At 36.0% G+C, this 9,879-nt stretch overlaps 2 protein-coding genes across 3 annotated transcripts in view; one reads left to right on the forward strand and one right to left on the reverse strand.

Moving 5' to 3' along the window:
* NOC3L (NOC3 like DNA replication regulator) overlaps nucleotides 1–4,437 on the forward strand; it is a 28,271-nt gene extending 23,834 nt beyond the window's left edge. The window contains exons 18-21 of the mRNA XM_023531469.1: nucleotides 440–537; nucleotides 2,319–2,403; nucleotides 2,737–2,861; nucleotides 2,960–4,437. Of these exons, the coding sequence (XP_023387237.1) occupies nucleotides 440–537; nucleotides 2,319–2,403; nucleotides 2,737–2,861; nucleotides 2,960–2,972 (321 nt within the window). The 3' untranslated portion in view covers nucleotides 2,973–4,437. The remainder of the gene's footprint in view (nucleotides 1–439; nucleotides 538–2,318; nucleotides 2,404–2,736; nucleotides 2,862–2,959) is intronic.
* Nucleotides 4,438–4,551: 114 nt separating this feature from the next.
* PLCE1 (phospholipase C epsilon 1) overlaps nucleotides 4,552–9,879 on the reverse strand; it is a 267,265-nt gene continuing 261,937 nt past the window's right edge. For both annotated transcript variants that reach the window (XM_011361541.2, XM_023531430.1), the window contains one exon: nucleotides 4,552–7,904. The gene's annotated coding sequence lies outside the window, so the exon portion shown is untranslated. The remainder of the gene's footprint in view (nucleotides 7,905–9,879) is intronic.

The following is a 9,879-nucleotide window of genomic DNA, read 5'->3' on the forward strand; positions in this document are numbered from 1 at the left end:
TGTTGACACCTTTTCCTTACCAGGCACATTTGTACTGGGTCCTATCCAAGAAGACTTTGATAGGCCTGCTGGCCTTAAGAGGGTTTCACCTACCTCATGGTTCTACAGTGGGGACAGCATTAGACTGAGACTCATAGAAAATGTTTTAGGAAACCTGTTGCAAACTAACTTCTTCCCTCTGATTTTTGATTTTTCTTTTCATATGGTAAAATCAAGATTAAGCTATGTCACTGGTGACTTGGTCATCAAACAGATTTGTGTTGTAATCATGTGAGCAAAGATAGTATTTTTCTTGTAGTTATGTGGTTCTTATGAATTAATATTTATATTTACATATACAGTTTTTTTTTAATTGTTTGTTAAGTAAAATCTTTGCTGTAGCTAGTGTTTTATAAAGTACTAACCTGTGCAAAATGTGGTTGTCCCATTTCCCTTTCAGAGACATTTCCATCCTACAGTGCAGAGGTTTGCAGCTCACCTCATCGCGGGGGCCCCTTTGGATGGCTCTGATGCACTCAAGCCAGAGTTGAGCCGAAGGTAGGACTCAGCATCGCCGCCTTATAAAGCTGCGATTTCAGTTGATAGCTCTTTACTGTGAAAGTCCCTTTTATAAAGGAAGAGATTTTAAAATGTAAAGTGCTAGTTGGTTATCTGGGTTTGGTCTTACTTCATATTCCTGAATTGTTTTAAAGAAAAAACATGCTGACTGTGATTTTGTTAGTTTTGGTTAATCTTAACATTTTTTGTCATAAAAATTTTCATACGTATAGGTAGATAAGTAGAAAGAATAGTGAATTCCGGTATGCCCGTTACTCAGGTTCAACAGTTAATAAGAAAATGCCATATATGCTTATGTGAAGATCGATGAGTCCAACCACAGTGAGATTCCTTTTTTTTTCTCTTGAATGGTCTTGCTAGTGCCAGGAGAAATGAGGAGAGAGAGAAAAGAAGTGCTTTGGAACACTGCCGCCCAGAAAGTCACCAGTTTCTCTCCTGGGCCTTCACAGCCATCTCTGTGGGGCTTCCTGATGTGCAGGAAGCTTGGACCACCACTCCGGCATTAACTTTAACTCTTCCAGAGTGGGAAAAGGGTCCTCTAAAAGAAGTTTCTTTTCCCCCACCTTTTTATTCTGAAAAATCTCAAAAGTACAGAAAAGTTGAAAAAATAGTAATTACCTTTCTCTCCACAAAATCAGTTAGGAAATACTTTAGTTATACTGAAAAGAAGAGAAAATGGTATAAAAGACACCCTTGTAATATACTGACCACTCAGAATTAATATTCTGTGGATTTTTCTCCATCTTTGCAAATACACTGGTTTTTAAATTCACACATCACAGGCAAGTGACCTGTAGGCCAGTAAGCTGATTTTCTGGCCTCTCAGAGTTTGAACAAAAATGGAATTACTTATTATCTTTTTAATATCAGAAGAATTCACCTAAAAAACACATTTTCAGCTTCTTTTAAAATACTGGGATATGTGGCAAAATAGGTCTATATATTTTACATGGCAGAAGTTAGCTGCTAACCCTTCTAAATGAGACATAAACTCTGTAGTTTTTCATAAACCTTTTTCTTCCGGGTAGAATAGAGATTAAAAGGAGAAAACAATTTTTTGTCACTTTTTTTTCCATAATCCTTTTCTGGCAAGTGTTTGTTAGAGATCCTGAACATTTGCCTCATTTATGCCAGAGGTTTCCTGTTCAGGAGGAAGGTGAGGAATGGGTTTATCCCAGAGACTTGAGAAAGGAGACTCATGGTGTCTCCCCTTGGAGAGTGGAGCTTGGGATGTGACCCCCATACAACCCTTGCAGGCCCTTGCTGATCTCCTGTGGAGAATGTGAACCAGCCTCGGTCATTAAGAATTTGTTTACATGCCATGAGTGTGGACATTTATTCTGCCCTGAATGGCCCCTCCTGGCTTTTAAGGGTTGAGCTGTTTGAAATCTATGGAGGATAACTCCATGTTTCACAACTCTGGTTCCCATGACCAAGTTCAACCCATAACTGTGGTTGCGTTGGGGTTTGATCACATTGAGCTTGAGGTCTTCTGCTCAGCCTTCTCTGTGTCCAGACTTGTATTTCTAAATGTATACCAGATGCCATCTGAGGTAGATTCAGTTGAAGAAATGTTGTCATTACATGGGAATTTAGGATTGATTTTACGTGTGTTGATTTGTTGGTTTCACGAGCAGGATTATTTTATACCTTTAATACATGGGTTTAGAGTAATGAGTCAGTCATTCTCTGGGTGTAGTTAATTATTTTCAGGTTATACAAGTATGGTGGTGTCTTTACATTTCTACTTGTGATTATAGATCTGCTGCAGAACTTTTTGAGACTTATAGCATGGCAGCAATGACATTCAATCCTCCTGTGGAAACTTCAAGCTCCAAAAGGAAGGTGTGTCATACTTTTCATTATTTTTTAAAAGATGAAATAAAAACTAAACTAAGATATCTCTTAGTAACTTCCAACTTGCCTAATTGTTTTGTAGGGTTTTTTTTTTTTTTTCATGTATAGGAGTAGATGGTAGGATGGATCTCTGGGGTTGAAATTCTATGTAGAGACAGTCATGAGACTGTACCATTCAGTACAGGAATTGTCCAAGACCAGACCCAGCATCTGTCACTTGTTGGTTTAGTATCAGCTGTTGCCATTTTCAGCTTTGCTGTATAGCTTGGCTTTTGCTTATGGCATAAGAACTTTTAACTCATACTTTTAATATTTTTTCAGGATAAAGTTTTACAGGGGGATTCATTTTTGAATGAAGATTTAAATCAGCTAATCAAAAGACATTGCAATACAGTTGCTACTCAGTGGCCTCTGGATTTCACCAGCTGTTTGGAAACATCATTAAGGTAGTAGAAGGAAGAGTCAGTGGACTTTCTTGTATATTTGGATGTTTGTGAAGATGCACATGAAGATACATTGTTAATTTAGGATCTTCTTTTGCAAGGGAAACTTCCTAAGAAAATGAACAGAGGAGGAGTTACCCATTGGTGACATAGGATTCTACCCAAATTCTGAAAATGCTCTTTCATTAGGAAATGAGAGTCAAAGCCCTTTCCTCCCCTAGTATGTGGGAATTTCTTTCTTAATGATGTTGCCTTTTTAAAATTTAATATACGTATTAAACTGCAGTTTTAAAAAAGTCTTTAGACTGAGCTTATTAAAATGCAGTTGCTAGATTAAAATAAGGGCATAGAGCACAGAAAAATCAAGACCATGAGATTGCTTTTTAAAGTGCAGCTACTCTTTATAACCAAATATTCTTTATAACCAAATAAGTCTTTTTTTTTTTTTATTGTACCACCGTAGTTGGAAGAGAGAAAAATTCTAAATTCGAGTGAGCATATTTTTATAAAGATTTTTGAGAAAAGAAAAAATATCTTGAAATTGGGTGCCAGGTTCCTTGGCTCTTGCTAGATGGTATACTTCAAGAAGTAACCTAATTTGGCCTTAAAAAAAAAAAGTGTTCATTATGGCTACTTTCAAAGAAAGTCTGAATGTGATTCTAATTTCTTCAAAGTCCTTCACATTTTCTGACATGCTCTAGAGGGTGATGGGGAAGAATTGCTCCAGAATGGAAAAATCAAGCACCAGATTTTACTGTTCTAAGGATAAAGGGTACCCGGTGAAGGGCTTTTTTCTTCTTATTTTTTTTAGACAGGGTAAAATGCCTTATTCTTATGAATATTACAAAGCAGTATTTTATGTAACAGCTATTGCCATATTCTTAGAATGGCCTACAAAATAAGTGTTTAACGACCAGGATATAAAAATTCCTGTGAACAGTTGAATAAAAAACAGCTGCTTTTTTTTTCTGCTTCCTATTCTTGTGAGGGTTTTTTTAAAAAGGCACAGCAGTCTCAACTAAATAATTTGTTATTGCTTTAGAGCTATAGAAGCTAGTGATTTTGGTCTAGAGCTTAAAGCTTTTTTTCCCTCATGACGTAAATGAAAGTAAAGTCCCTTTATCATTCCAGCAGAGTGGGGGCTAACACTGCATGTTAATCTCTTAGCATATTCTTTTGTGATTTTTAAAAGTGTTTCTAAGATCAGTTTTTTAAGCTTGATTATTTAATGATGAGAAATGTATGATTCGAGATGTAAATATTTGCTTTTAACCTATCTTTTAGATATAAAACAAAATCCAGGAATGTTATGAATAGTTTGGAGAACCAAAGTGTCTTTCCCCATTAGAGCCCAAGTGACCAGTACATGTCACAGATCATTTATTTTTCAAACATATACATTTATATTCCATTTTGGCAGCAGAAACTGTAGTTTAGGTGAAAAATCAACTATTTCACATTTCAGTTATGCTTTTAACCTTGTTACACATACAGAAAATTATAGATCATAAAATTATACATCTATTATTTGAATATTGTATATGAATTTGAGAATAAAATATATTCATGCACTAACTTATTTAGCCTTGTATTGATGAGTTTCATTTTTACAACTGAATATTATAGTCATTAATAACACACACACCCTGAGGCTGTTCTAAGCTACAGTCTTCATATTTTTTTTAACTAGACAAATATTGATCACCTACTTGGTGCTTAGCACTGTGCTAGGCACTTAAAAGTGAAGTGGGGTAACAGTGGGCGTAAGACAGAGCCTCAGTCTTCCATGATCATGCATGCCGTCCGATCATTCACACAACCCCTCCAAAATACTTTACCTAATTCAGTGTCACACTGAGTTGTTTCAAAGTTCAGAGACCCGTGTCACCTGAAATAGGGAAGGTTTCAGAGTCCTGCTTAATGGCAGGCTTGCACATAGTATGTTTTGGGTCTAAGAGACATTTATGAATATTTCGATAATCATGGAGATGTCAGCAAGTATTTCAAAAACATTCACTTCAGGTATTCCTATGTCAGGATACTTAGCCATCAGCCAAGGATTTGCTTTCAGGGGGTTGATGCACAGAGATGGCAGAAAACACATAAATTGTCAATGCACTGTATCATGGAAATGACCCAAGCATGGACTCTGTTAGAGGCAATCTCTCTTTTCTAATAACTTAGAGGAAGAGAGGTTGACAGAGATTAGAAAGGGACAGAACAGAGGAATGGGAAGATGTAGTTAAAAACAGTACATATGTAACAGTAGGGGAGGCTCCAGTGTCTCCAGAACTGTCAAGATGGGAGTCCTTTGTATGAAAGCAAATTTGATTACAAGCACCGGTAACTCACCTTTGTTGAGTCTAGATTTCATATTTACCCCAACTGGAGAATTTATAAACAACTTTTACTTAATAAAGACATGAAAAGAAGTGTTCCCTCAAGAGGGCACTTTGTGCCCAAAAAGTGTTACTTCTTACAGATTTTTCATCAAACTTACCCCATTTCCTCTAGTAATTTTACACTTTGCAAAGTAATCAATTCTAGATGAATGGTTCGTGACCAAGAGGAAGTTAATCTCTTTGAGCATCACAAACCACAGTGGATTCTTATACTCTAATCCTTTTTTGCCAGCTATCAGGTTTTTTAAAAAGTTGTCACCACCTAACAGAGTGACAGCTTGCATATTTAGATTCTTTTCCATTATGAATTATACTGAAAATTTGCTACCCAGATTTTTAGTAGTCTGAAAAGTATGAAGTGGTAATGGGTACAGTCTGGATGGCTATTTTAGATGCATTCTAAATAATAGGATAATTTCATTTGGTACTAATAGTTGTATAATTCAGATAAGCCATAAATAAAATTTTCATATTTTTGGCAAACACCAGGTTTGTGCTGGTTGGTTGTAATACTCCTAAAATTCCAAAGACTCACATATAATAGAGTACCTACTCTTACTTCAACAAGGAATGAACAACCAAGTGGGTTTGCAATGTAGGCAGCTGGCTGGTTCACTCACTTGCTAAAAGTCTTACATGTTCAGTCTCACGGTAAATTTCAGATTTTGTGTTGTAGTCAAATCAGCTATGTTAAAGGCTGTGAAGTGGAGTAGGGTGAACCTTAAAAAGAGCCAAAAAGTCAAGGCCAAATGATAAACCTAGGGAGATCAGTTTTGCCTTTCATCTCTACTCTGTACAGTTTTCATTTTGACTCTAGCCAGTTAGATAGCAACTTGGTTTTCAATACATGGTAAGCCAAACCAGAGGGAAAAATGCCTATTTTATAGAAGCTTGATAACATGTTTCTGGAATACTTTTTAAAACGGGGCAGCATTGTGCATTTATGAGAGATTGATTGATTTAAAAGGAGACCTGCAGCATTGTATGAGCTACATCAAACTGGATGAGCTTGAATTCTGCCAACAAGTAATTGGTGGTTCTTGTAGCATTAACGCATTTTGAGTCGGTAAGAACTTCCAATAACATGAAAGGTTTGTGGTGTATTTTTAACACTTTTGGTTTCTAGAATATGAAAATAACTGGGGATCGTTTTAAATCTTTTTTTTAATTGGTAAAAAAAACTCAAAGCAAAGTTGAGGATTTTTAGTGTGCTTTATAATTTGAAAAAAAAAAAACATCAAATTTTAGTATCAATAGAAAGATAAAATTTGGATTTTACTTTAGAGGAACATATATTTCATTTTAAAAATCATATTTCATTTTAATTGCTTTATACCAAGAATAAGAAGAATCCTTTACGCTTACATGATAGTTTTATACAGCAAAGTTTTAAAAATAATTTACATCAATTGGCAAGTAGGACTTGGATCAATAGCTCTTCAGTGAATCAAAAATGAAAGTGAAGCTTTTTTATTTCTGGCCCATTTCAGGTATTCAGAGCATACATTTTCTTTTTAGGAGATTTGTCTTCAAAGAGTAAGACAGAACCACTAATGTTTCTAATCCCTAAGCGATATCAAGAAGCTATGTATAATAAATATATAAGTACAGTGTCAATACAAACCTTGCAAAATAAATAAATTTAAACACCAATTCAGTCTACTTTTGCTTTAAAAAATGGTTAAGTTTCTTGTTAAGACATCACAACTCAGTAGATATTAAATTACACATCATTCTAAATTTATGTTGTGAAAACCAAACGTGGAATAATCTGTGAATACATAAGCAATAAACTTGAAACCAACATCGTTCTATACGTAAAAAGAAATCTTAGAGAAGAGTACACTATGGTACACAATATAGAAACTAAGCTGAATTATAATGAATCTTACAGGACATATTTACATTTGCAATGCCCAAAAGCTTCCAATTCTCAGTCGTAAAAGTATGGCTACACTAGCTTGCTTGTTCTCAGACCTGTATGCCTCTTGTTCCCAGCTTGCAAAGTCAGGTCTGCTATGGCCCTTGAGCCAAATCCAGCCTGCCACCTGTTTTTGTATGGCTCTTGAACTGAGAATGGTTTTTACATGTTTAAATAATTGAGAAAAAAAATCCAAGGAGGAATATTCGTGACTATGAAAACTATATAAAATTCTAATTTCAGTGTCTGTAAATAGTTCTCTCAGAAGCCAGCAACCTAGCCATGCTCATTCATGTGTGTGTTGTCTGTGGCAGCTTCTGCACCACTGTGGCTGAGCTGGCCAGTTGCAACAGAGACCATATGGTCCATGAAGCCTAACATGCTGTTTGGTCCTTTACAGACAAAGTTTGCTGACCCCCCTGTTCTAAATCTGTTCTTGCAAGCTCAGCAATGTTTGTTTGTTTTTTTTAAACAACTGTTGACATTTGTAAAATGGCAGTCTCCTGGGCCTCTTTGCTTCATTCATCAGGAAAATGGCTGATAGCTAGCCCAGATGGATGGTGCCATTTTGCTTGTCCTCATTGTGGACCTCACATCATGTGTGATGAAGGCTTCAGTTCAGAAATCATTAATTTCCAGTTTAAGTTGAAGGGAAACAAGGAAATTGTATTTGTTTCTACCACATTTGTTCTTGACTTTAACTCCTTGCCAAAAGATCTTCACCTGTAAAGTTGTATATACATAGGCTTGTTAGTATATTTTAAACAAAGGAGCAGAAACATTGACAGTGGAACAAGGGTTTAGTGTTGTTCAGCCAACAGAAACCCACAGCTCTCGTGGCTCTGGTTTGGGGAAGAACCTATTTCCTGTAAACTCACAATGTTATAATCTTCCCGGGAGGTGGGACATCAGGCGATTTCCATCCTGGAACATCATATTCTTTAGAAATATATATATATATTTTTAATCATAACCAAACCATTTAACTTTTTAAAAAAGGTGGAATTCCTTCAACAACTGTATTAATTACTTCAGATAAGAGTAAGGTAAATAATTACTTGTTTAGATATTCTTAGAGTATTAAGGGGTAAATCTTGACACTTTAGAAGTAAAAATTTTAGGATAACATGAAATATGTTACTGAGAAAGCAGTAAAAATACTAAACTTGTTTTCTTCTGCACGTGTTCCTAAAGGCCCTTCCTTTGTCAGCATGTGTAAAGGAGTTTATGACATGGGATAATATAGTCCCGTAGATGCACCAAATGGCAGTTTTACAAGAGAAGCTCCTCCAAGTTTAAGCACAGCTGAGGTCAACGAAATGATTCTGAATGTTTGATTGCTACAGGAAAATGTGAGTCCAAAGGCATTCATCTAAATCACTGCTACCCTCCCTCCTCTACTAAAACGTAAGCAATTAGTGATGCTCATTCTAGCAAGCATATAATAAGGCAGATTTTTAGTGGAGTTGCATTCTTATGTACTTAATGTAATCTTGTAGCACAACGAAGACTTCTTATGTGCAGACTAATTTCACTATGTCATTATGGAGGTTATAAAAGAGAGATGTGTATAACATCACACTTTGCATTTGATGCAAAGTTCTTGATATGGAAAATTTTTAAATTTTGATCACTGTCCTTATGGCCCGTTCCCAGAACCACTACCATGGGGAGTCATTTTCTAAAAGTTAGAGGCCCAACATTGGTGTTTAGTCCTAAAGCTCACGGCTTTTGGAGATGGCACTGATTGTCTCAGTGATACTGGGGCAGAAAAGGAAGCAAGTTTGGAACTTTACGAAATTGGAATACCAACTGTATCTCAACAGAAAAAGGGTGCTGAACCTTCTCAGAGTCTGGACAGCCCAGAGCTTCACTATTCTGTGCATATTCAATATTATCTGATGCTGTGTGATATGGATTGCTGCCACAGTTCCGATATTTCTGATGAATCTTTGCTTACAGACCCCAAACAACCCTGAGTCGGAATAGTTGGATATGCAGATATTTTGTAGGAGGTAATTTCCTATATTTGGCTTTGTCTGTTGTTCCGAAAGAGCTTTGTTAGTGTAGTGTGGGCACCAATTATTTTAAGAGTTGCTCCTTAAATGTAGACTCATGGGCTCAATGTATCAGTCCCTTTGGGCTGTTATAAACCAAGTTGGCCTTGTCAAGAGATATCGGTGTATTCTTTAACTGTGAGCTTCTACAATTTTATATATGGAATTCCAGATTGTGATAAAGACAGACGACGAAGCTCTGCAGTATAAGCAACAATGCCTTTACTGCTGTTGGTTTCATGTGAATTTTATTATTTTTGTTTCACGAATTTTAAATCTTAGAACTTAATGTAACAGGTAAAAAGTGGGCTTTACTAATCCCTTGGGTTCATTAAGAAACTAAGTGAAAAGAAGAAACCCATGTTTGGTTTCTTTAAAAAACCCATGTTTACTTCTTTAAAAAAATTCAAGTTCCATGTAAATAATGTATTTTAAGCTAGAATGAAGTTTACTCTGTATGTGAATACCAAGCGGAGGGCTGGCAAACACAGGCCTAATCTACTGCAGTTTCAGGATGGAGGCTGTTATGCTATTCTGCTTTCTTTTTAATCATCACATCCTGAATGCCAGATTTTTATTTTTTAAATGAGGCAGAAGAAGTTGAGGTTGTTGAGACTAAATCAAACCTAAATCAGAATACC

This window comes from Pteropus vampyrus, unplaced genomic scaffold (assembly GCF_000151845.1).
Source record: "Pteropus vampyrus isolate Shadow unplaced genomic scaffold, Pvam_2.0 Scaffold68, whole genome shotgun sequence".
Classification (NCBI taxonomy): Eukaryota; Metazoa; Chordata; class Mammalia; order Chiroptera; family Pteropodidae; genus Pteropus; species Pteropus vampyrus.